The sequence below is a fragment of the Halichoeres trimaculatus genome, unplaced genomic scaffold, assembly GCF_033239565.1.
Source record: "Halichoeres trimaculatus isolate MK-OKI-2021-1 unplaced genomic scaffold, fHalTri1.1 fHalTri1_scaffold_2, whole genome shotgun sequence".
Taxonomy (NCBI): Eukaryota; Metazoa; Chordata; class Actinopteri; order Labriformes; family Labridae; genus Halichoeres; species Halichoeres trimaculatus.
The window spans coordinates 30,173,692-30,200,658 of NW_027437180.1; the positions used below are offsets into that span (position 1 = coordinate 30,173,692).

Below are 26,967 nucleotides of genomic sequence, written 5' to 3' on the forward strand. Positions count from 1 at the left end.
TCAGTATCTCAGATATAACGTCATTTTTACTTCTTTCATTTTTGCCTTAATTGTATTTTTCATATATTTTTAAACTCTTTCAGTTTGTTTAATGCATAAAACTAGTTCTGTGGGCTCAAATTGTTGTTATTCTGCTTGTTGTGTGGAGAAAAGAAACTGAATGGACATTGTGTTTTTGAAAAAAAAAAAAAAAAACAATTAACCTTTACAAATCAATTATTTCATCAGAAACTGTTCTATTCCAACTTAATGGGCAAAAGAGTAAATTGTAGGGGGTTATGATTTACAGGTGTAATACCACGCCTTGGCTGCAGGTGTCAGTGCAGGGACGTAAAATGTAAACATTGAGTAGGTGCTAACATCAGCTGCTAACGTCAGCCTCTTTAAAATCTGTGTTAACGAAATATTTGGAATGACTGAATGTTTCTAGCGGAAGTATTAGTTTAATTTCTACTGTTTGCTGAAAACTCCAATGATTCAGAGAGGGATTTCGCGAGTTTTGATTTAGGAACGTAGCTGAGCAGATATCTACCGGTAGAGCTAGCTTAGCTTTAGCTTGTTTAGAGAGATGAACTCCCTTGTTGGCTATGGACTGTCATCGGAGTCCGACAGTGATGGGGATGCAGGCGATGCAAACAACAACGAGGCTCAGTGAGTACTCTGTCAAAAACATTCACTCTAAAATACAATTTAGTTGATTATTTTAGACAGGGGCACGCTTGCTCACATTGTTTGATAACGTCTCTTCACACTTTCTGCCTTTAAGTTGTGTTATCACGGAGACGGAAAAGGTTTCAGCTGGCAAACGGACCCGAAACTTCCTACTGGAGTCTGCTTCAACTTCCAGTGAGTCAGAGAGTGAACCAGAACTAGAAGACGAAGACCCAGACCTGTCATCGACACCCCCACATCCTGAAACACCAGCAGGAGCCTGTCCAGCAGCTCAAAAGCACACTTTTCCTCCACCTTCCCTGGGTCCTAATAAATTACCTCCTCCTACTCTAAATGCATGCTCAGACAGCAGTGTGTTTGCCAATCCTTTCAAGGCTCAGGCAGACCAGAAGCTCAGCGCCTTGCAGAAACATGTCCCCCTCACAATGCAGGCCAAACCCTCACAGATAGGAGGGAAAAGGGTGTGTGTGTCCTACAGGAAGGATGGAAGGTGTAGGTTTGGGATAAAATGCAAGTTCGCTCATGACAGTGACCTCCAAACCCCAGTCACCCCCACTGACTGTAACCAACCTGTAGATGAAGAAACACCAGCATCTGACCCAGCTAAGTCCAACGAGAGCTGTTCATCATGTAGGGGAGGATCACAGACCTTTCAGCCAGAGAGTAAAGAGGAAGAGTCGGGGCAGGTGAAGAAGAGAAGGGTTGGACTGAGTAACACCTTGATTCCTCCCAAACGAGCTATGAAACAGTATTCGATGCTCAGGAACAGAGAGCAGATCAATACACCTTGATGTTGTTGGGGGTTTTGTGCATAAGCTACTTCATGTTGACATAAAGCAATAATACTGGGATGAAACATACTGTTCAATGTTTGTGTATTGTGGGTAATGTTTGCACTGTCTATTTTAGGACCAATTAATGACTCAGGCTTTGTTGTTATTTCCTGGTTTGCCATAACTTTCAAATCAGTTAATGGTTGATGCTTGAGCTTAACTGTGACAGCCTCCATTTAAATCTGTGTATAGTAAGTGTTGCTTCCAACATGAAGCCAAATCAATGAGTACATGGGCATTTTAGGTAAATGTTAAGACATTTATTTACATTTTATAAACAAACACTTTTTGTGTTTCTTCTATCACATGTCCTATATCACAAACCAGAGTGGTGCAGATCTTAGTATTAATATAACTTCTAAGGTTTCTATACAGCTTTGCTAATCAAATGAAAACATGTCACAGGTTATCAAAACAGTATCTTCTTCAGTGACTGTGCTCGCTGCTGTTTCATAGGTTCATTAGTGATTTGCAATGTTAGGAGTCACCTTTTGGCACCCTTTAATGACCAAGGACTTAGATTTATTCAAACTCATATTTCTTAACAGAATCAGTGAGCTAAATTAAACAAATATCTGCGCATATATTACTAACAAAGGTTTTGTTACACTGCCTAAACTAGTAAAAATATGCACATTTTGTAGTTTTTTTTAACAGAGTTGTGAACAATTTTTTTGTCCTCTAGGTCTCTCTTTACCTTTGAAGACTGTTTTTTTGTCCTTAACCTTACCAAATAAATGCTGTACAGTAGATCTGGATTAAAAATGAAAAAAATAGCTGCCTATTCATTTAAACAGAACTTGTTAACCTCAAACACATTGAGGTGTGTTTATAGTTTTCTTGTGTGTGTTTCATGATAATTCAAAATATAAATACTTCATATGTTTCATTTGAAACCTTGATGCCACACATTTGGCATTTAATGTGCTGAATACTACCAACAGGTATGTTATATTATTGCATAACATTGCAACTTAAACTCAGTATCAATACACACACTCACATAAAAGGCTAGTTAAGTTTACAAGACTGTTATGTACAAAGGCAACGACATAGACAAACACACACATCTTTCCCTGAAACAGATACTCTAAAAAGCTACCAAATCTGACTATGAGTGAACAGTACATATTATATGTGTGTGATCCTACATTTACTTCAGATGTTGCAATACAGTTTATCAGGTCACTGGTGAGATATTTTTCCTATACGATCAGTGTTTATGCACTCGTCCTGTTTCACATTAGTGCCTGCTGTACGTGTCTCTCAGTGCTGTCAGAAAGAATTTCCCCCTGTCCCGCCTGATCCCAGACTACCCCGTCCTCTCCCACAGTCTCTGTCTGCTGGAGGGAGCTGGCTGACTGAGAGGGAGGCGAGAGCACCGGGTTGTCCAGAATGAAGCTGTCCCCATTGGTGGAGGCTGGATCCTGAGACTGCGGATGGGATGAGCACAGAAGAGGGGGACTGGGAGCTGCTGTGTTCAGAGTCTGAAACTGCTGGGAGGCAGCTAGGATGGGGATCTGTTGAATGTGGGTCTGAGACTGGCTGACAGGCTGGAAAGTCATTTGAAGGATTTGTGTCTGCCCGTGGCTCTGCTGCTGGGAGAAGGACTGAAGAGGCTGCAGCTGATGCTGGGTCATCACTGAGCCAGAATGGAGGGTCAGCTGTTGGATTTGCTGCTGAGGCTGCTGAGCTGCTTGTACAAACTGAACAGGCATCTGGAGCTGGAGGTGAGTCTGCTGCTGGTTGGGAGCCGGTGACGGAGGGTCAATGGGGGACAGGGCGATGGTAACAGGCACCTGCATTGTATGGAGACTCTGGTCTTGTCCCAGTAAAACCACCTGGTGACTCACTTGTTGTGTCATATGACCCATCTGAGACACCTGAGCCACTTGCTGTCCAACTTCCTGACTCAGCTGGTCTGCCTGCTCATCCTGCCCTCCATGGCTCACATCCAGGCTGGTGACTTCTGCCTGCATGGAGTTTCCTGGCAGCTCTAGCAGGGAAGCTGGGGTTGTGATGAGGGCACCTGCGTTTGCTGCAAGCGCCTCGGCAATCAGCACCTCAGGGTGGCTCTTGGCCTTGTGAGCAACCACACAGTCCTTTTTTTCAAATTTCTTTCCACATATGGAGCAGGAGAATTGATAGGTGGCATCAGCATCATGTTTCTTCATGTGCCAGTTTAAGGACGCCTTCTGACGACATGTGAAACCACAGATCTCACACCTGTGAGGGAAAAAAACGTGGAGGATTGAGTAAAAAAACACATCTGAGCTACTAAAACATTCTCAGAACAGAGATTATTGCATCAAAATGAGATCACATGAGCAAAGACATCCTTACTGTAGAGGTTTCTCTCCCGTGTGGATCATGCGATGCACTGCCAGATTGTGGGAGCTCTTGAAGGCACGAGCACAGAACTCACAAATGTAGTCCCTCTGGTCTGAGGGGGCAAAACATACAAATATAGATGTGTTCCAAAAGTCTTTCTTTATTCATTGTCACGAGTAGTGGCTGCACAAAGAATGGACATATGTTCATATAAACAGTGAATGTTTAAAGCTAGTGCGTGACATTCGAACCTGTGTGGTGCTTTGCATGGCGCAGCAGCTGCTTTTGTAGTCTGAACAGCCTTCCGCATGATGGATGAGGACACACGTACTTCTTCTTGAGCAAGTGCTGGTACTTTATATGGTGCTGGTGTGTAAAACGAACACATTCAAAACAAATACATTAGTATCACTCAGATAACAAACAACCCAATAACTGACAGTTTCAGATTTGACCCGCTGTCTTTGGGATCTGGTGGTATATGAGACAAACCTGTAGGTAGCGTGGATGAGCCAGGACTGTCCCACATCCCTCCATCTCACAGCGGACATACTGCACCGGGGGCTTCTTCCTGTGTAGATGAAGCACATGAAATTAAAACCCCTTTTTTTTGTATTACCTGCATATACTCAATAATTCTCACTATTTCAGTTACAGTTTCAAACTTTTCCCTTCTACTTGTCAGAAAATTTGCTCAGAACACAAGCTCAAATAACAGACTTCACCTTCTCTTTGGCAGCCGTGGAGTTTTGTCATCTTTTTTCCGTCTGCCTCTCCTAACACAGAACAAATGAAAACAATTTCAAGAGTGTAGCTGCATTAAAAAAAATCAACTCCCTTTTCTCTTAAAACTGTAAATACAAGCTACTAAATAAATATCAGCATCCACTTTGACAGCAGTTGAATTATAATTGTGCATACATGTGAAGTATTCTAATAACAACTTGACTCTGTTCACACATAAAAGACACTTTTTTTCTAACTTTATACAGGTAAGCTGCACGTGTGAATGCAAATGGATTTTTTTTTCTTTTCTCTAACACAAATTTTATTATTTAATTTTCTAAGTGAAACTCACATAAGTAAGAGTACCTTGACGTGACAGTGCAAAGGTAAAGATCAGTAAAATATAACACTACCACGTGGGTCCAGTGATAGCGTTGTCAACATTAAGTGGAGTTTCTCTACTTTACACCCTGAATTGCTCACTTAGTTACCAGTAAATAAAAACTGAGCGAAACAAAAATATGAACAGTCCCTATATCAGGAGACTCTTCCTGCTGTGTTCCCTTCCCAGCAGCCTCTCTTCACCTAAACCAAATGTACTTTATTATTTACAGCTGAAAGTGCAAATGAAACACACTTTTGAAAAATATCACAGCCTGACTGTTTGAAATTGTCCAGAAATTATCTGTTTTTTGCAAAAAGACTTTTCCTTCACGATGACAAGTGCAGAACTTACTTTCTAGGTCCATCTGGGTCCTCCACAGTTTCTTCTTCAAGCTTTACTTCCTCTTCAAAAGTCTCAACAATCTCAGAACCTTCAATCTTGATCTCAGCGATCTCCTTCTCCTTTTTAGGAGCCTTTTCTTTCTCCTTCTTCTCCTTTTGTCTTGGGAGAGGTCTGCGCTTTGGTTTGGGTACATCTCTGAAAGAAAAAAAAAGGTTATCAGGACACAGTTTTCCAAATACTCTATGATTTAAAGTTTATACATCTTGTCACTTGCAGACCCACACATACCTCTCAGCCTTAGGGTCATAGCTCTGGTCATTCAGGTCATCTCTGAAAGGAAGATCTTCATCACTGCTGAAGCTCTCTTCTTCCTCATCTGCACCACTGAAATAAATACAACAAATTACTGAAACAGAGTGCAACATTTTCTGCCAGCTGTCGGGTGTATGTGCTTGAGATAAACTGACCTCTGACTCTGCGGCTGGTAGCTCATGTCGGTTAGGTCATCCTCGAATGGGGGTTCTTTATCCTCCAAGACTGGCACAGCAATAATCTCACTTTCCTTCTCTTTCTTTTGACTATGATGGCAAAGGTTTTCATTAAAACACAACATCAAGCTATTCAAATTCCATGGTTAACACAGGAAATAAAAGCTGGCTCATTTCATAGCAAGTGTGTTTCTGGTTTCTTTTTTGGGGATTCTGACACCTTCATACGTTAGCCCTGATATTGTGTCATTCTGTGATAGGAAATTACTCCTCTGAGCTTGAGGCTGTTATATTCTTGAACGTTAGACGCAGAAGGTCAGAAAAATACCTACATTTCATTCTTTCCTTTAGTGTTAACCTCCTCTTCCACTGCTGCAAAAAGGGTGAGAAAGGCATCATGAGATCAAGAAAGTCAACAAAGGCGCGCTGAGAATTTTGTTTCAAATTTATGAACTAAATTGAAAAATTGGTGCAAGTGGGCAATAAATCAATTCAAGAAAAAAATCTTGTATGTTTCTGTGTTCTAGTGGAGAGGACCACACTCATTTTTCTAACAAAGGCATCACTAAACCGATTACACAGAACACACATTACCATAACAATCCTATGTCAACTAATTAAAATGCTACAGCCAGTTTCTCTACAGATTAAGTAATATCCCTGGAGAACAGCAGTAACCAAGAAGCATAAGTGATTCTGCACGCCTTCCCGTTTCATTTGTGAATTACAGGCCAACACATGCCGAACCATTGTCACTTACCGTCAACAGGTTGCTCACCAGCTGGATTCTCCATTCCAGGTTCAGTCTTACACACTGGCTTGGCAGAGCCACGGGCAGCTCTGCCAGACGGGGGCTTGGCACGAGCCTGGGCTGGGGGGCGTTTGGAGGGAAGAGCTGGAGTGAGAAAGAAGAAGAGTGCCATCAAACATACCTGGTGCCATGATGTGTGCATGTTATAACCATGAGAAGGCAAAGCGGATTACAGATGTGTAAGAAATGTTGCGCTTAAATATTAAATATTTGACTTGAAACATGGAGGAGTTGATTTATTACCTTGGACATCTGTGGCAGGCTTTTTGGGGTCCTCTGAGCTGCAGAGAGGATAGGGGGAAAAAAGCATGGAATCTGACATTTTTCACAACCAACAAAACTACGACAAACTTAAAAGAACCAAACATTAAAGCTACTGTTAGAGACTTTTGGTCTGTGTTGCTTTCTTTTAGCAGTCAGCTATGTTGGGCATTGTGAATCTTTGCTGTTGAAACTGCAAAATAAGGCTGGTTTAGCAACAATGTGGTTGTAATCTCCTGTTTTGACACCTACAAACACACTTTTTATCCCATTTTAAAACAACTATACATAAATTATTGATCTTTTCACTGATTGTCTCTTACATACAGAGGCATCAACACCTTTTTAAATCTGTGCTTCAGACAGAAATGTGAGCATCTGCACAGCCAGGTAAGTGTGACTCCACTCCACCCTCCTCATGCAGAGCTGCAGAAAGGGGATGAGCCATGCTGAAGGCGTGCTTTTAACAGGAACTCACATCAGTTTATACACACAAGATAATGGTGTAGATTGGCTCACTGTATTGTAAACAAACGTGGTTCATTAGCTTGAGCTGCAGAATTAAAATCTTACTCTGTGCCTTGAAGGCTGTCACCTGCGACCCCCCCTCCAGACTCAGCAGAACTCGCTGCTTCTGAGTTCTTTTTCCGCTTGGAGTTGGAAACTTTCCTCCGCTTGCTCGCATAGGTGTCCGAGCTCGGTTCTTCTTCGTCGTCGTCGCTTCTTGTGTCCTTCAGCCAGGCCGGTACTGCCCTCGTTGACCTGTCTCTCAAAACTCGTCCAGAGCTCTGCGGACTGGACGCTGCTCCGTTAATGTCCGTTACTGAAGCGGAGACGGCGGACCAAGGACGGCCCGCTCCCCGCTCCCTGAGCCCCCTCCGCGCGGTACCCGTCACACTGGTGGCCGGGGTCCGCTCCAAGGCCTTGTCCTCCACGGGCTCGTCACCTTTATTTACATCCACGGTTCGGTCGCCCGGTGGTTCCATCACCGCAGAGACACGGTAGCACTCACCAAAAGCAGCTCAAAGTCAGGCTGGTTTGTTGGATATTTCAGTAAAAACGGACCACATCTGGCTAAAAGACATTTTGATTGCAAGCGGCCTTTCTGCAACAGTGATGCATTTTCTGTGATTGCGTACGGTCCGTCGCAAATTAAACAATATATTTATTGATTAGAAATTGTAAACTTTTCTTAATTATCTATTCGGCAATAAACCTTTATAATTTTAAAGAAGCAGACACTATTTTCGCCCTCTTAAAGCTATAGTAAACCTACTTAGTCGCCCGGGCCTCCTGCGCAACCATTTTGTGCGCTTTGTTGCGTCTCCTTTAAGCCAAATATAAACTGGGGTTACATTCAGGAGCAGCAACAGATTTTCATAGATCTATATATCACATGGATTTCACTACGTACCTTCAGCATACTGAGTTAGCCTAGCTATGTGGTATATGAATCTGCTAAAACGGCAGCAGCGGCGCAACAGCAGCACCCTCACGAATGGTTGCTGAGGGATCATGGGAAGTGTAGTTTTTGTCAGCGCATCACAGTTAGAACTTGTTTTAGAGACACTAAGAGATCATTTTTCATGTTTTCATCATTTTCATTCAGAAGGAAATTGTATAAACTTCCACATGGAATAAGTAATATGCCGTGATTTGCACAACACTACAAATATTTTAATATTAAATTTCAAGTTCATAAAATGTCTCGTTACATGCAGAAAACTTTACCTGCAACACCAGTTAACATAAATTACTAGATGCAGATAACTTAATCATTAGTCAGTCTGCCAATTTCTTCACCAACCAGAAGAATGTCCAAGTTCAGGCATAAATGATTCAGTAAAAAGATAGCAGCACTTTTATTTCATAAATGCATAGTCTTGCATGTATTGCGATCATGTTTTAAAGGAAGACAGAGTTGGTTAACGTTAATATTAAATTTGTAGCTGATAACTTTGGAGCTAACATGGCTGCCAGTGAACACCTGCATTCTCTACAGCTTTACTGCAGACTTACCTGATTGCCTTTATTCACCATCAGATGGCAGTATTGTCCTTAAAATAGACTCAATAGTCAGCTTGGTCTGAAATATTTATTGTAGCTGTTGTCAGCAGGTGTGGTATGGAGGGATTCTTTCAGATAGTGTTAATTGATCAGTTTTCCTTGTAAATAAACATTTATCTTAAAATCTTTTGTTAATTATAAACTAGTTATAAATATAGTATAGATGTGTTGTTGCAAAATGAAAAAACAGGTTCTTGTGTAGTACTCATGTTGGGGAAACCATATGAAGTAGATCATTACACAAAAAGAAATCTTGAGTTTATTGTTTTTGATGGTGATTTGCTTGAACATGAAGCATTTGAGCACTTTCCAAGCATAGTCATAAATTGGAATTGGAAAATGTTTTTGGTTCTGTTAAGAACAAATGTGGAAAGCTTTGCACGCACAACAGCAGCAGAGAAACAGTTTATTCTGCACAATGATAAGATTTCACTTTACACTGATGGATTTCATAGTGTGCATTATAAATATTTAAACTGGTAGAAAATATAAATAGCATGTAAATTATAATACTGTCTTGCTACAGCCTCTGTCCTACTACTTGTTAAAGACTCTAATACACTTGAGTGTGTTCCTGGACTCCTCTTAGGTTCAGCATGTGTCTGGAGTAAAGTTGACCTGCCACAGAGAAGTTTATGAAACACTGTGTTCCCTCCTCTCTGCTCCCTGACACATTGCTTAATATTAGCTGATGTATGAGGTCAGGCATGGGTTTCCATCCACAAAGGTCAGAGTCAAAGTCCGCTGTGACTCTGAGCTTTTTTCTAGTTATGCTCGTCAATCCAAAACTATATTTAGTGAAGAGGACTCAGTTGATTTAGGCCAAGGGTGAATAATTTGAAGTCAACACCTGTAATAAATGACAACATCAACTCCTTTTGAAAATGCTTTATTTATCTACTTATCACTATAAATATAACAATACCAAACAAGCTTTTTTAAAAACAAACCTTCAGATAGAAAACAGTCTGTGTTGGTCTACAAAGGCATAGCAAAGGGCACATTTTGGCAATAAGGCACACTAGGAAGAGTTTAAAATGGTAACACCTATGTTAAACTAGGCTTAAAGCGCCACACTACGGACACCAGAGGCTGCAGTGTGGGTGAAATGCAAGAGAAAATAAAGCAGGTGTTCTGAGTGGTTGGCAGGACTTAACAGTTTTCTGCCACAAAGATCAGATGGCTTTTTAATTTGGTGTTTTACAGCTTTACCAAAACTGACCTGCAAAGATACATCTCAAACAGCTCAAAGCGTCACATTACGGCTGTGAGAAAGAGCCAGTTTCAGAGTTAGCTGTTCATATGTTAAAAAGCCATTTTATTCCCCACTCATAACACCAAAATCCAGTTCAAAAAAGCAAACCAAATATTACACATAACAACAACACAATAACCTTTTAAAAACTATTGGACACTTTGGCGCAAAAAAAAAGAAAACATGTCTTCTACTTTTGTTACTCTGACAGTTATCCCTAAACAAGGTGTAAATACAGAAAAGTAATATGTTTAAGAATATATTATACCTTTTCTTCTCACTTCATAGACAACACATGTAATGCATATATTAAATATATCCTCATTGTCATCATACAAGAAAATAATAAAAGCAGATATCAGCAGTTTATTTTCTGTCTCAAATCCAGTTTCAGAGTGGAGAGGAGCAGCTGAATGTAGAAGATGGAGTTGGATGAGACTTTTTTTAGGAGAAAAGTGGATCATTCTGTTTGAATCTTTGGACCATGACTAAATTATGAATTCATTTGCGATCTCAAAATTTAGGTAACGATCCATGTCGAGTTTGTTGCATAGTTTATGGGGAGTGTAGTCAAATATATGATGAGATAGGACGGAAAGAGTTTAAAAAATGACTGAAAATCTCAAGACTAGCAATACAAATCTTTTGCATGCTCTGATATAAAGATGGCTGTTGTTGCATACACAGTTTGTGTGTCATGCATGACTACTTGTATGTTCCAGCTTGAGGTATTGCTCCAGTTAATTCCAGTCCAACATTACATTTGTTTCTAACACACTGCAGAGTTTAAAAGTGCCTTCTAAACATTTGTCTGGTTATCTTCTTGTTTTATGCCTTATCCAAACACACACAGGCTCTGAAAGTTCACACATAAATTCATACTCAGTATTTAATATTTCTACTTCTGAAAGTCACAATCTCTTGCCTTTTATAAATATGTTTAAGTGCACCTTGGTCAAGCAGTTTGAAGGAGAGAAATAAAGAGGAGTAGAACATATGGAGTGTTTTACGGCAGGAGCCTTCAGGAGCGAGGTAGCCTTAAGACTGAAACCTGCTTGTTTCGATACAGTAATACCACAAATTCAGATCATTGGAAATATACACAGAGCAAGCTCTGATGTGCCAACCTCAGGGGCTTCACTATAGGAGGAAAGACAGTGTGGAACGAAGGGTGTAGCACATGCTGTTTGCAGATGTAAGGCACTGTATTCAGGCACAGAGAGTGTGAGAGTGTTTGTTGCCTTAAGGTCTAAGGACTCTGTTGGCAATGGCAGAATAAGATGCTTAAGTCCATTTAGAAAAAAAAACATCTCTCATTTCTGTCCATATTTGTTCACCTCAAATATAAAAAAAAACAATAAAGAAATACATAAATGAGAAAAAAAACTAACATCTGTTCAGTCTTCGTCCCCCTGTTGGTGCAGTTTCTCAGGATGGGTCACATCTGATGTTGCTGTCTATCAGGTTTTTACATAAAACATGTTACTCACCACTAAAAAAGCTTTCCAGTTTCTTTTCCTCTAGTGTTTGTTCACCAGAGAATCTGTCACAACATCTTTAAGTTGGAAAGTTTTTTTTTTTTTTTTTCAAGATAAATGTCCTCAAAAATTCAAAGAGGAGACATAAAAACAAAGCAAACTACTTACATGCCAATGAAAAAAACTCTTAAAACCTTCATTTAAAACAAGAAAATAAAACTAAATAAACCAAAACAAAGTACCAAACAGGTGTGTTTGAAGCATACAAATTCAACCAGCATGGACGGACAGCATCACCTACAGCACGTTGGCTAAAATACTATTTATCATTGAAAAAAAAAATCTAAAAAACAGAACATCCAAAAACAGTTTTCAGTGGTTTACTCTCTTGTCAGTAGCTATTTCCAGTTGTACTCTTACTGTCTTCGATTCAATTTTGAGTTTTTGTGCATTTTTAAGACATTTTTTTACACATTAAGTGTAAATAGAATAAAACCTGCAATTATTTACCCTCTCTTCATAAATACTTGAGTGTACCTTCAGTGTCTCTTTTGCCATAGCAACAAAGTGGCAGGGGTCAGACATGCTCTAAAAAAAGGAATAGATTGGAGTTGTGAGTGTTATTACTGTAAATAATGCTTGTTGTTTAGGGACTGTCCTCGGTGTGCAGCTAACAAACAGAGCTGCTGCATGATGAAGACTGTCCCATGGTCCCCTCAGGTCCATGATTCTGGGAGGCCATGAGGAAGGACAGGCATCGGACTCAAATGACAATTCTGCAGTCTTTTGGATGTTCATAGTTCAAGTGATGCTTCTGCATGATAAAACAAACATATGCAGCTGTGGTGGTTCAGTCACATGCAGGGGTATTTTTTTGTTTCGTGTGGTCTGACCCTATCATCAATACGTCTGGTAGACATCGTGAATGGGCAGCTGGAAGGCCGTGGCAGGGAAAGCCTGCGGCACTGCGTAGCCTGTGTATCCCCCATATGCTGCAGCTGCCACCGCTGCGTTCTTCTGCAGCGCCGCTAGAGCTGCTGTGTTGGCGGCGTAGTTTGCAATGGGGACATATCCGGCCCCATACAGAGCGCCGGCTGTTGGGATACGCTGCACGTTATGGGCCATAGCATAGACTGGAGTAATTGGACGGCCCTGTGGAAACGAAGAGAAAAGAGAAGGAGGATTATAGTAAATAAGATTATTTCTAAAGCTTGTCCTTACTGACCAGCTCAGAGTACATTCAGTACATTCATTGTACATTCATTCAGCGAAAGCTTTAGTTGTGTGTTGCTTTTACCTTAAAAGTTTCCGAACAAAGTCACCAGAGTACAAATACAGAACGTTTAATTCAGTATAAACACTTCAGACTTTGGTTCATACCAGCAGACTTTTATCTGTTATCATCACCACAAACTGTATATGACACCTTGATACATGCTAAAAATCTGCCACTTGCTCAAGAATAATTTACTTGTCACAACCAGACATGACTGGGTTAGCAATGTTTCAAGGACCACTGTATAGGATCCATTATCAGATATAAAAACAAGAAATAAAGCATATTTTCACACAAACAAAGACAGAATTTCTTTGTTTTAAAAGAATTTGAGCTTTAAGTCTACAGGCTTTGCATTGCTGTTTCTTTAATGGCTGAGAACGGACAATCAGAGTAGCTCATATTGGCTCCAAAGGAGAAGGGGTATTTTTTAGATTCAATTGCTCAACACTGTAGTGACCCTACATACAAACTGTATTTTGCTTTACACCAATGTGTTGAGATGTTTTCATAACAAAATATTCCACCCAATCATTATTAAGTATTATATATATATATATATATATATATATATATATATATATATATCTACTCCAAAGTGGACACTGTGATGTTGACCTGTCATTATATTCTTCAAAATTTAACTGGCAACAAAAATTAGTTTTCAAAACTGAAAATGTTACAGGACTGCAGGTCTGGTACATAAATTGTTCGACAGTATGACGATTAAACCATATGTCATGAGATGAAGCTGGATATAAAAACATCTTCAGAACAGCTTGTATGTAAAAAACTGCAAGTGTCATAATGCCCACCTGGAATGGTGGAGGGGTGGAGACTGCAGGCAGCACTGTGGCAGCAGCAGCAGCAGCAGAAGCGGTGGTGTGCTCAGGGTGTTGCATGGCCAGAGGGTTGATGAGGTGCTCTACCGTGTGCACCTTTCCCTCCTCCATCAGCTTGGCTGCTGGAGCCGCACTGAACACTGGGTACTGCCCACCTAAGGCCGGCAACGCCACTGCACGCAAAAAGACAAAAGAGTGAGAGCTCGGATAACAGAGATTAAAGGCATGAGAGTGTGTCAAGACATTGTTTAAGAGGACGGGAAATAAAAGCACATGCATGAACCCCATGCTCGAACAAGGAAGCAATTTTGAAATGTGAAGATCTATGAAGGGAGAGATGAGTGTTGTTGCAGGGAGATAAATGAGGCTGAAAATGTTACAAGAAACAACCGAGGAGAGAAAGGAAAGTAAATTACTGACAAAAGTTGGCATTGGGGTGTGATTTGGATTACGATGGTGCTCAAAAGGGGATTAACCTCAATGCTCTGACACATAAACACACACACCCGCACACACACGCGCACACACACACACAACAGCACAAAGTGAACACAACGTCCGTCATTGTTTCAGATGGACAAAAGTCTTTTCAATTTGGTGGTGATCCTGTGATTCCACAGAGTAGGGCTAAGACTGAGGTCCAGATTGGGGTCACTCGTCCAGAAACTAGACAACACAGACGTCTGATCAACAAACACGTTTCTTTTCTAAGGGAATGTAGTTTAATATGAAATGAAATAAGAAAGCAATCTGGAAGGGTTAGTGGAGTTTTGTTTCACAATCAACGCCAAGATTAAAGTATAATACCAGTGTTTTTATCTCTTCCTAGAACTTGTATTTATTTGCCTTCTGCTTGTTGTCTTTTTGTATCAAAATCATTTCCTTCTGCTTACTCAAAAGGAAAACAAGTCATTAAATTTTCAATCAAAGAATAATTATTATTCCCCCATCCGAAGACAGGTCTCAGACCTACCTCACACTGGTATTACACTTTGGATTAGAACAGAGTAACCACAACATGTTAGAATTAAGAAGATAAAAAAAGAGTGTTTTTATATTTAGTGTCACATTTCAGGTCTTGTCTGAACCAAAACGTTCTTCAAACAAATGAAAACTAAACAACTGTTGCAACAAATGGAAGAGAGAAAAAAGACTATTCCAGAAGAATAAAAAAAAGAGATTATTTTGTGAGATTTTTTACTCTTAAAGAAACAATTGTAAGAAAATAAAACAGAATCAAACATTTTCAAATATGTTTTGGGAGAAGTTAAAAGCTCCCGTGAGGAACTTATGTTTGTGTCATATTTGGTGCCCCCTGTGGACAAAGTGATACCTCTTTTAAATTTGCAGATTTGATCCTGTACACAAAAATGAAGTGTTTTCTTCATTTTAATAGTCAAATTTATCGCTTACTGTGATTATTTACTGTGGAAACATCACAAAAAACGACAGTTTTGTAGCAATCATATAAAACTACAAGATCCAAATCGTCAGTCTTACAGTTGATTGTTTCATTTGCTTTTGTAGGTCATGTACAGTAATCACTGTTAATTTAAATCTGTTTTGTAACCAGTCAAAAACTCCTCACAAAGGCTTTCATTAATCTTGCCAAGGTGAAGCAAATCCACCCCCTGTAAAGTGTGGTTTAATCTCACAAAAAATCATTTTATGCTTGACCCAGCACTCTGATTTCTAGAAAAACATGAAAATGGCAAATTCAGTGCTTTCTTTTCTGTGCAGCACCGTTGGGTCGGAACATCAGGTGAGTAAAATTTGGATAGAGAAAGGACAAGGGAGGAGCGTGGCTGTTTCCTTCTGGTCATGTTAGAAAGGACGGGTAAATTGTGTCGTTATTTGTCACTGTAAATAGAAAGTCCTTCTGCGCATGACCATCCAGCAACAACCACCATCTTGATTCATTAAATGGTCTTCAGACCAGACAGGAAAGAGAAATTAGGAGCAGGCAGGTTTAGTAAAGGCTTTGGAGATGGGCAAGGACATGGATGTATAAATCTATCTCACTGACTTGTGCCAGGTTTGATGCCAACGGGGTTGACAGAGGCAGCGAGCTCCAGACTGGGCATCAGCTCATAGGACTTGTCAGGCTGCTTGGTCTTGCCTTCATGGTAACGGCTGTAGATGCCACGACCGGCAGAATAACCCCCCAGGTATGACCCACGTGGTCCAGGGGTACGGTTACCTGCAGCGGCACGACCACGACCTCGCACAGTACCTGCTTAAAATACAATTGAAGTAATATGATGACTGGTGGTTGGGCCGAACTGGGGCGACTTGAACTGAAGGTTGACTGGGGTTATTCAGAGGAATTGCAATGGGTTTATGACTTTTATTGAAGTTCCTTCTCAACACGGGGACCAATACGGCTAGTGTTGTTCTTAAGCTTCCACTTAAAGCAAAATCCACTCCTACTGGAGGTTATGGGGCGACATTCAGTAGTTTTTAAGCTCTTTGGGCCTCTTTCCTGGGCACATATCTGAATCTCTGAGATCAAGGAGCTGTGACATGATTTCCTACAGACTCTCAGCTTTGTCCTGATCTCTGTGATAACCCAGCATGAAATGGGAGTTGACAGCACAGCAGGAAAAGGATGGTGTTAGAAAATGTATAGTTTGTCACATGGCAAAGAAGCTCATTGTTTATTGAAGGAATAAGTAGGAATAAGGATGTAAGAGATTACCATTGTTCTGTATCATTGGGGATCCTTTGGAGAGAAAACCAAAACACAATGATTGTTGAAAGTCAAATAGATTCTCCTGCTACCACCCAGAGACCAAAAGTAATCAATCATCAAAGGTAACGGGATTAGCATTCATTGGTCCATCACCTTGTTTCGTCTTTGGCTCTTAAAAACTTACTGATTTCCATCCACAAAACCATCATCAGTTTAAGAATTTCAAATGTTTCATAATGAAATAGCAGTCATCTGATTTGATCGTTATCATTCTAGTCATCATGACCATTTAAAACAAAACAGATGTCTATGTAGCTTTTGGATTTACAAACGAGATCTTTAGCAGTGCATTGGTCAAAGGATTTAAACAGTGACCAAAATCTACAAAAGTAGCTGTCTGTCAGAGAAACTCTTTCAAATTGACCATCTCTAGAACTAAATGAAAAAAAATGTGTCCTTACCTTTGACGAAGTAATCTCTGTTGGGTCCAATGAGGGTGTTGTAGGGGTAACCATAGTAGGCCAATGTGTAAGGGTCACACTGGTAAACGTAGTTCTGCTGAGTGGCCTCAGGGGTGGCAGAAGCCCCCTTAGAGGCCTTCTGGCGTGAGTATTGCTCTTTGTCAACTGGCTTGGCAAGGGTCACCTCGATGCAGGATCCCTCCACTTCTGTTCCATTGAGGTGGTCCATGGCCATGACGGCATCATCCCGGGAGGTAAAGTGGACGAAGGCATAGTCGCGGATTTTCTTCACACGTTCGACACATCCAGGGTTCCACTGGCTGAACACCTGGTTGACAGGGATGAGGATGTTGGATTCAGTAACTGGTTCGGTGAACGTTTCACAAACAAAACTCTCAAGTAAAGACTCAGTCCTACCTGTCTGATCGTCTCCTCGCTGGTCTCCATCATTAAATTCCTCACATAGAGGATCTTTACCGTCTCCATAACGTCTTCATCCACATCAATCTCTGGTTCTGCCCAGTCCACTGCTATCTGGTGGCCCCAAAGCTGGATGCGTCCAGGCATCAGCTTCCTGCGAGCCATGGCGGCAGCACGGTGCGACTCATACTCAACAAAGGCAAAGCCTCGATTCTTCATTTTGTCTGCTGCGCTGGCATAAACTATGACATCTAGAACCCCTTCTGTCACCTTGGAGACTTCCTCCAGAATCTCTTCACGTTTTTTGGTCTTGGGAATGCCACCAATGAAAAGACGGCAGTTGTCCACAGAGGAGCAGACCCCCAAAAGCCTCCCAGGGCGCACTTCGTAGTTATTGAGCTCCCGTACAGCCCGCTTGGCCTCGTGTTTTTCTGTGTACATAACAAAAGCGTATCCCCGGTTCTTTCCATCAAAGTCCATCATGAGCCGCATCTCATAGATGCGTCCCACGGACTCAAACACCGGGACCAGCTCATCCTCATAAACGTCCCGTGGGATCTTGCCCACAAAGATTTCACATCCCCGTGGTGGAGACTGAGCATTCCATCCAGGAGGGGGGCCGTATTTACGCTGACCATTTTCCTGGACCATACCGTAACCAGTGCGCTCCATGAGAGCCACAAGAGCAGCCTCATTGTGAGCACCTGCAACCCCATCGGGGATGTTTATCTGTCCATGGAGAGGGTGGAGGGAGGCACCAGGGGGCTTTGAGGGTTTGGAGGGGGCGGCGTTATTGCTCATGGTTGAGGAAGAAGCAGGATCTTCGGCTGTCATTCTGACAAAACCATCCAATCAGATGTGGGCCTGAGGAGGAAAGAGAGAGTTTAGGAAATATTTCAGTGTTGCATAAATCACAAGTTAACACAGACTAGGAAACTTAAGACGGAAGGGAAAAAAATAACGCAATAATAACACAAATGATCGTCAATTTGCTGGAACAATCTCATGCCAGATTACGTGCCTGACAAGCTAACCACGGCGTATTGTGTGACCTGAGCAGATAGGAAATACAGCATCTATAAATCCACAGAGCACCATTCCCTATTCCCTATCAGTGGTTTTACAACCCTGTTTTGTTGAGTTCTTCAGATCCTTTGCTGACCTCTGACCCCTATCAGGGAGAATGGAGGGCTGTAAACCCTGAAACCTCCAGCTCAAGGTTCACTGAGTATGACTGGGTCACATGCTCGTGACGCTTATGTGTGTGTCTGTGTGTGTGTGGGTGAGTGTGTTAAGCTATATGAGGAATTTTGAGTAAAAAATGACCCCATTGACTCCATTCAGTACCAAAATGCTTCACTCAATCATCTATCATATGCACACACACTCGCCACAAGAGGGTGTTAGACTTATACATCATGCGCACTAAGCTTCTTGTTTGTGTGTGTGTTAGCGTGTTTGTGTGTGCCACTTCATTAAAGGCTGCAGCCCTATAAAAGGAACAGAGAACAATCAGAAATCAGCTTCCTGAGCGTAAACCTCTTACTTTGTTATTTTCCAACACTGGCTGCATTCACAACGGAAAAATCCACAGCAAACTAAATCCCCAAATCTCCACACAACGTAAAAGGCTGAGGCACCAATCACGGCAGACCCCTAGCAAAACACTTGTCGGATTGAACATCATGTAAGCAAATAGGGCGAGTGAAAAACAGACTCTAGGTTGAAAAGGTAGATAGGTATGCAGTGTGTGTGTGTGAGTCACAAGATTTCTTGGACTTTGATGGAGATAGGTGAAGCAGTCAACAAAGGTGAAACACTACCGAGCCAAGCAACCATGGAAAAGCACACACTCATTTGACTTGACCTGACTCTCCAACACACACACACATACACACACCTGCTGACCCATAGTTGAGAACGGTTAAAAAAAAAAAAAACTAAGAGCATCCAAAGAAAGGATGTTGTTTTCCCCCTTAGCATCCTTTAGTACATGGCTGCAGCACGCTGACACAGGTCAACGTGACACAGGGTTGAACAAATATATCAACTTTTGGGAAATCTGTCAAAGGTTCTCGAAAATAAAACACGCCCTCCAAGGTTTTCCTACAAGCCAGCTGACTTAAAAGAACCTTTGAGTCGCTTGTCTGTGTTGTTTTCCTCGACAAGCCCTCCCTCTGTTCCTTCCCTCTGTGCGAAGTGCTAACATGACTCCATCTCTTATCAGGCCGGGCTTATCTGGCTATGCTGATGACAAATGGAGGACAATATTCACTTTGGGAGTTCTGTTTGGTGATAAAAAAGAAGCTGCGTGACACAGTGAGGTCAACACTTGTGCAGCCAGAGCAAAACGGGATATTTAGTCTGTGTGTTTGTGTTGAAATATGAAAAATTCACCCTTCCTTCTCAGTGTGGGGTAACTTATTTCCTGCTTTCAACCACTTGGAGACTCTCCAAACTTCCTCAGTGTTGATCACGCTTGTGCTGAGGTCTCCCTTTTTGGAGGGGACACTCAGGAAATCAGAGCACTTAAAATTTTACAAGTGAAACTTGCATGTTGAAGTCTTTCTTTCAGCAAAAACAAGAGCAGGCGGTGTGCAAATGAAAAAAAAAAAGCACCTCACGTGTTTCAACAACGAGAGAAACAGAAATAACAAATTTAGAGAATGAAAGCTGGTTGAACATTGCATTTGTGTGTGTTGTGTGTGTGAGAGAAAGAGCGAGCAGTAAAACTGAGGCAGAAACAGGTAAATGATTAACCAGGATGGACACAAATCACAGCCTGGACTCACAGGAGGCAAAGAGATTTACAGAGACCGCATCAAAACTGTGATTCCTTCTGTGTTTCTTCAATCCTGATTTTACCTCTGTCCAGCAGGGCAACAGGAACACTGAGCAGCTATTAGGTAAAACATAATCACAGCAGACGTGCAGAGCTTAGACTCTGAGTTCACCTGGTCAAAGGTTATGAACTACGCACAGGAGGGAAGAGCTGGCTCGCCTGCACTCTGCAAAGGAAGCAAGAATTTTATTGGTAGCAGCAGAGCCGACCGGCCGGGTTAAAGTGTTCCAGTCACAGCCGAGGAGATTACCCATTACATTGTGTTTATGATTGATAGAAGCACCTGATTCTCTACCTATTAACAGCAGCTTATTGAGGACTGAAATGCTTTATGATCAGACACAGATGTGTTTACAGTCTTCCCTCATGAACAAACAATCCCAGAAGACTCTTTCTCCAGAAAATGAAAAAGCAAAAAAGTTGGTGACAAAGAAAAACAACACCCAATGACATTAAATCTACACTGCTGACTTGTTTTCCTCAGAGCTTTTATTCACAAGTTTGTGAGCTGACAAACCTCTCTTTGGCTCCTTATTTTTGTAGATTAAGAAACAAAGTAAACCAAAGTGTGTAGGAAACAATGCAGCCCTTAGTTTGGTGTTCTATCCTGACTGACACTGATCCAGTGCTCTGAAGAAAACAGGCCTTAGGATGCCGCCATCTTAGCCGTACACACACACACACACACGTGGACACGTGGAGGCGATCGACTCACAGCTTTGACCAAGCAGCCCCTAACAACAGGGTCACAAGGCAGCAGAAGAGGATCACTGAAACAACAGTGCTTACAAACACCCAAATCCTGCTGTTCCCACACAGAACTCACACACACACCGTTACATCAGCTGAGTCATGCATAAAGTATTCAAGCTTGGCTTTTAAGTTCTCTGATGTAAATACTGAAAATTAAGTTATAAAACCTTGTCATTGTAAAAGGAAGAAATAGACAGAGAGGGGGAAGTGAGAGGGAGCAGTGATCCTGCGCAGGATATCAGAACAGATGGGATGTTTGGTGAAGAGGAGAAGAGGAAGGAGAAGCAGAGATGGGAGGATAGCTACCCCTGTTGCTTCACAGTGCTTTGCTGCTTGGCCGCCTGCTCTGGGAGTGTTACTCCACCTCCATGAGAGACAGGTACAGCAGGGCACTGAGTGCAGAGGCCGGCCTTCTCTGCACATACACACACACTCACTGAGCACACACACATTTACTGAGAACACACACATACACTGAGCCAAGGCTGCAAGCATGAGAGTTGAGGAAGGTGGAGCTTAAACAAGTACTTTAGGTTAATGTATGTTTGGATGTGTGCATGTGTGTGTCCTGGGTGGGTCCTTTAAGAATCATAGCAGGAAGTTTTTAAATTTTACTCCAACACTATAATAAGAGCAAACATTTGAGGTTTTTTAAGTTATTTCTTGTCCTGTTTGGTCAATGTTTTTATATATTTTTCATAGTTGAGGGCTTGCAGTTTGGAAAAAAGATAAGATATATTTAAATATATATATATATATATATATATATATATATATATATATATATATATATATATATATATATATATATATATATATATATATATATAACACAGTTGTTTTTATCTGATTGGTCAATACTTTGTAACAGCTTCAAGGTCTAAAGTCACATAACAGAGTGTGCAAGATTTATCCACAAAGCTAACCCCTCAAGTCCCAGACTCCTGATGAGAAGCTGAAGTCTCATCAATGCCCAGAAACAAGAAAAAAAGACAAAAAGTGTCAGATTAACAAATGCTCATCAAGTCAGGATCCATTCACCCACTCACTATACATCATGGCCTTACTAAACCATTCTTTTCCTCCTTTGAACTAACGTGAACTCTTGCTGGAAAGTGTGTTGCTGTCGCGTCACGTGCCAAAGGTTTCTGAGTTGTCAGTACCTCCAGGAAACAGAAATTTTCTCCTTTAAGTTTCCTGGATTTTTGTGTTTACACTTTGTGGCTCATGGAAGGAAAACTCTTAAGAATTTGAAAGAAATTGCACGGATGAAAACCACATCACCTGAGCTCCCCTCATGAATTTTTGTGATCCTGTGAGGAGACAGACCCCTTGTGTTGAAAACAAGTTTGACATCATGTAGATCTATTAATAATTTTAGTTAATAATGATAATTAAGAAGATAAATATTCTTCATTCAGCCAAATATGGGACAATAACTAGTTGAAATAATTTACTAATGATAAAAACTCTGATCAAGTAGGTTTATGATATTTATGTCAAGTGACTAATACTAGATTAAAAGTGTAAAGGTAAAAAAAAATAAAAAAATAAAAATAGAGGAATCAGACAATGACTAAATCTAAAACGCTACTGAATTTAAGACAGCAGGGGACACACTATCTGCTTTTTGGATACTTCCCTTTCTAGTATTTCAGGTACAAACAGCAGTTGAACTGTTTCACAAAAGATCTGGTACATTAATGATCAAAATACTTCTCAGAACACTGATAAATGGACACCAGAGCAGGTGTAACACAAATCTACAAACCCTCATCCCATGACTAATGAAAACAGCCGATAACAGATTAGAAGGCTTGTGGGACATGTAGTTTTGTGGGTTGTCTCATTTTCTGCTTAGAGATGCAGAAACAGTATAAAAAAACAACAAGTCAGGAGAGGTTGAAGCTGGGGTCTGAAAAACTTCCTCATGCTGTTGTCTTTAGGAAAGTCTTCCTGGAAGCTACCACAAGAGTGATTTATGTCATGTCAGCACAAGACTGCAAGAGTCGAAGTGTGTTGAGTGTGGCCAAGCATGCGCACAGTTTTTTTTTTTTTTTTTTTTTTTTGTGCGCCTGACAGTGGAGAACATGTTCCTAGCACAGCTTAACTTGAGCAAACATCGCACACCTCCCTGGGCAGTCAAGAGAGCAGACAGAGAGAGAGAAACCACAGCCAGACGAGAGGAGATCGTTTCTAAGAAGGTTTCAGTCTCGGAAAGTGCCCCGAGTGCTCTGAAAGGAGGGAGAAAGAGGGAGTGAGGGACAGAGAGCAGATGGGGTGAAAGGGAGAGAGAGATGAAAGTCACAGTGTGTGGTCAACAGTGCGTTGAGTTTCAGCTGCTATTGAAACCAGTCCCACTCCTTAACGACTGAGTAAACAGCAGAGGGAGAGCTCTTTTAGCATAAAGACTTAAGAATGAATGAGAGGGGAGCTGAAAGTATGTGCGATAGAGACGCAGAGCTGAACTGACTGATTGATGGAGTACCTGCTTATAAAAATTAAGCAGTCATTACAAAACTTGCAAAATAATTGCCCTGAATTAGTAACTGCTTAATCCCATACTTATAACCGATAAAGGCGTGTCTGTAAATATGTGGGAGTTAAAATATGTACGTGAAGGTGTGAGGATCTGCCGAATCATTTTGCCACTTGTGCCAAGAACACATCATAGATCAGTAACAACTCTTTGCCAGAGGTTCAATCTCACTCAAAGATTAACCGTCAGTCATCAGTGAGAGCCAATCAGAAGTCAGATAGACTTCAGACAGGTCAGCGGGGTCAGGTGTTCTGGTGACCGCGCAGCAGCACCATCAGGTCAACGGTTAACCGTTGAACCCAACACGAAAAATGTGAGACGGGAAAACATTTACTGTTTGTCGCCCTTTAATCATTGTACGCCATTTTTAAATCATTTGTCGGGTGCAAAACTTCACAGACGAAACATAAACACGTTCAGGTTTAATCCTGTTCTATGGATGGCAAGTTGAAAAAGTGCTAAATAACAAGGGTTCTGCTAGTGTTGTACTTTTTTTTAATCAACAAATGCTTTTACATTTGTTTCCAGAAAGCCTTGTTTAAGTACCTAGAAGTTGGGCGTATTTTGGGGACTACTTTCCACTGCTGGATTAATATCATTTACTTCAATCAAAGTGTTTCAGCTGCAGTGCCCATATTTATGATACAAAGAAACAGGGAGTCTGACAGTGTGAACATGTGAGTTTCTAAACAACAAGAAGTCATAAGTGAAGTGTGATCTGAAAACAGTAAATCATGCTTTATGTATCTCCACATCACAAGTACTCAAATTACAGAGGAAAACTGCTTCGCATGAGGGTCAGGGTCTCAAACAGGGCAGACACACACACACACACACACACACACACACCCAATGCAAACACCTCGTAACGGTATCTGCCACACAGACAAAACATGCAGACAAGCAGAATAATGTCAGCCATAAAGTTTTGCTGGTAATCAGAGTCTTTGTGACTGCCGTCCATTACTACAAGTCATCCACACAAGTCAAAAAGTGGTTTGTCAGTAGATGAAATAATCTAGTGTACATTTCAGCTTTGTAGTGTTTTATCCTCAGACGAATCCAACAAACTGCTGAAATCACTCATTTTTCCAAGGTTTTCCATAGTACCTCAGAGTATTTTTGTTGTTTCACAGTGTCAGTGTGCAACAATTTCCTGAATGATATACTCAGCATTAAGCATAAAAAGCCAGACATGGGAAAACTTTGACTTCTAATAGCCCTAACAGTCACAAGGAAAAGTACGTTTCAGTGTCCTTTAGCGCACATAACTGTTAGGACTTAGCAGCAAAAAGTGACCACATCCCAAAGTGAAACCTTGAACCTGAGAGAGCAGAAGTGAGAACTGTAGTCGACCCCTCAGCACACATGATGTCCTCACACTGTGGTTCACAGCTCGACTGTCAGTGCGCTGACTACAGCATGATAAAAGAAGGCTATGTCACAATCAAAGGAACTGTCTTTGGATATCTTCTTCTTTCATTTACATTCATGTGACAGTACATGATAGTGCAGATATCACACATTAAATAACCTTTCACATGTTGTCAAAATTGTTTTTAAAATGCCACTAATTGCCTTTTAATATGCTGAAACATGCTCTTTTTTCTTATTCAGATAAGATTTCCTCTACTTAGACCATCAACTCGCAGCTTGCCTTATCAAAGTTGGCATTGGCAGAGCAACAATGACACATTTTTCAACCCATCTCTGCTGCTCATCCAGAAATGCTTTTTCCTTACAAATGTGGCACAATATAAAAAGGGAATAAGCTTTTTGTGCTATGTTTATGAAACCATTTCAACAAGATAACCAAAACTGCAACAGAATGGTTATGTCTCTCATTTTTCTGACATTTTTATCTTTTCATTAGGATAAAATCAATCTTTTCCAATTTTGTGACCCTGTTTTTTGCCTTCTGCCTCCCTCTTCCCCTCCTCTCTCCATCCATGTACCTGTCACCCTCATTCCTCTGATTCACTCAAGCTCAAAGGAGACGGCAGGCAGGGAGGCAGAGAGGAGGACAAGGAAGGTGTAGAGAGGAGGGCAAGCTGGAGAGGGGGGGGGGTTGAAATAAAGGGAGAAAGTGTGTCGGGAGGTTAGAGGAGGGAAAGACCAGATGTAGAGGAGCAAATGGGGCTAGCAAATAGGCCTCCCACAGAGCTGAAAAGTCCTTCACAGTGAAACTGGCCTGGAGAATTTCAGGTCATCAGGAGAGCGTAAGTGACTGCCTTCAACTCCTCCACAGAGGGATGATTCCAGCTCATTTACTCCGAGAGCCCCCCTGCCTTCAGGATCCTCACATTTGTCCGTTGAAAACATGGCATTAGGCTTAAACCCTCCTAAACGATGAGTCTCTGACCTCTCTGTCTCTTTTTGACTCAATAATAGCACTGACCAGCCTGAATAATGACATGGTAGAGACGTCAGCTTGAACAGTGCAGCGTACAGTACGTCCCATCTCACAGCCACAGCCTCTACTTATCATGAGAGCTGCTTTAGCGTTAGCGTTAGCTTTAATGTTAGCTGAAAGGGGCTTTTCTTCCCTTGGCAAACACATTCCTCATGCTAATCAGCTAGCCTGTTCAAGGCCATGGCAGACATTGTTTCAGACAGTTACTACTGATGTTGACAGTGTCACACACTCGTGATAGGGGCTTTGGTGACCTCCTCAGTGTGTGTGAAGAGAAATGAGCAAGATTTAAGGCTGAGGAGAACATGGAGAAATCAATGACTCATCTATGTTTCCCAGCATCCTTCAAACTGCACGAGCTTACAGAGGAGTTAACCTTCATGCACACTTTTATAATCAAACAACGGCCCTCCCTGTCGGCAAACACGGTCTCGAGAAACCTGTGTCAGACTTCTAAGATGGAACAATTGCAAAAACTTGTAAATGAAACAACATTTCTGTCAACAAAATAGGTTTGTTTTGACTTAAACCAGCACAGGTGCTAAAAATGGTTAAATCTGGTCTATTTTTACTGCTCATTTTGCCTTTAAATGTATGATAGCAACTCAAACATGATAATTATCTCTAGATCTGTCACAGAAAAGTACACACACACACACACACACACACACACACACACACACACACACACACACACACACACACACACACACACACACACACACACACACACACACACACACACACACACAACAAACAGCTCACCTAACAGGGGTAAAAGTCCACAGATTATATGATGTATAACCCGGAAGTCTGTAGGCTATAACACCAGCCCTGCCATTAAGTCAGTGAAGCATTTTTTGATCCCCCACCCTTAACACACACACACACACACACACACACACACACACACACACACACACACACACACACACACACACACACACACACACACACACACACACACACACACACACACGCTCACTCAGTGCCATGCCACTCCACTGGTTTCGCTGGTTTCATTGTGAGGACATCTTGATCTCCATTCCAATCACTGATTGGTTTAAGTGCCTTTTGTTG

The 26,967-nt window shown here is 41.4% G+C and overlaps 3 protein-coding genes across 8 annotated transcripts in view; 1 reads left to right on the top strand and 2 right to left on the bottom strand.

Annotated features, from left to right (window-relative positions):
* Positions 1-308: 308 nt before the first annotated feature.
* On the top strand, positions 309-1,811 carry LOC141808095 (uncharacterized). The gene is made up of 2 exons (XM_074694459.1): positions 309-651; positions 767-1,811. The coding sequence occupies exons 1-2, from the start codon at positions 569-571 to the stop codon at positions 1,461-1,463; spliced, it is 780 nt and encodes a 259-aa protein (XP_074550560.1). The 5' UTR covers positions 309-568; the 3' UTR covers positions 1,464-1,811.
* Positions 1,812-2,272: 461 nt separating this feature from the next.
* zfp91 (ZFP91 zinc finger protein, atypical E3 ubiquitin ligase) lies at positions 2,273-8,329 on the bottom strand. Its single transcript, XM_074694447.1, has 12 exons — positions 7,423-8,329; positions 6,832-6,869; positions 6,538-6,672; positions 6,110-6,149; positions 5,757-5,867; positions 5,578-5,673; positions 5,299-5,484; positions 4,562-4,612; positions 4,329-4,407; positions 4,088-4,202; positions 3,849-3,948; positions 2,273-3,731 (listed from the first exon to the last, which is right to left on the bottom strand). Exons 1-12 carry the CDS (start codon positions 7,833-7,835, stop codon positions 2,744-2,746), a joined length of 2,352 nt encoding a protein of 783 aa, XP_074550548.1. The 5' UTR covers positions 7,836-8,329; the 3' UTR covers positions 2,273-2,743.
* A 1,476-nt stretch (positions 8,330-9,805) lies between these two features.
* The window catches only part of rbm47 (RNA binding motif protein 47), a 31,895-nt gene continuing 14,733 nt past the window's right edge, over positions 9,806-26,967 (bottom strand). For 3 of the 6 annotated variants that reach the window (XM_074694129.1, XM_074694137.1, XM_074694122.1), the window contains 6 exons: positions 17,338-18,204; positions 16,921-17,248; positions 16,466-16,489; positions 15,794-16,003; positions 13,741-13,940; positions 9,806-12,801 (listed from right to left, as the gene is read on the bottom strand). In XM_074694129.1, the coding sequence (XP_074550230.1) occupies positions 12,550-12,801; positions 13,741-13,940; positions 15,794-16,003; positions 16,466-16,489; positions 16,921-17,248; positions 17,338-18,174 (1,851 nt within the window). In that variant the 5' untranslated portion in view covers positions 18,175-18,204 and the 3' untranslated portion in view covers positions 9,806-12,549. The remainder of the gene's footprint in view (positions 12,802-13,740; positions 13,941-15,793; positions 16,004-16,465; positions 16,490-16,920; positions 17,249-17,337; positions 18,205-26,967) is intronic. The other 3 variants (XM_074694145.1, XM_074694162.1, XM_074694153.1) reach the window with 3 other exon arrangements.

Excerpts from the sequence above, each read along its gene's own strand:
- LOC141808095 (XM_074694459.1), top strand. The coding sequence starts at position 569 with ATGAACTCCCTTGTTGGCTATGGACTGTCATCGGAGTCCGACAGTGAT. Across the intron at positions 652-766 it reads GCAAACAACAACGAGGCTCA|TTGTGTTATCACGGAGACGG; the intron begins GTGAGTACTCTG and ends TCTGCCTTTAAG.
- zfp91 (XM_074694447.1), bottom strand. The coding sequence starts at position 7,835 with ATGGAACCACCGGGCGACCGAACCGTGGATGTAAATAAAGGTGACGAG. Across the intron at positions 5,868-6,109 it reads ACTAAAGGAAAGAATGAAAT|TCAAAAGAAAGAGAAGGAAA; the intron begins GTAGGTATTTTT and ends TTGCCATCATAG. Across the intron at positions 5,674-5,756 it reads TACCAGCCGCAGAGTCAGAG|TGGTGCAGATGAGGAAGAAG; the intron begins GTCAGTTTATCT and ends TATTTATTTCAG.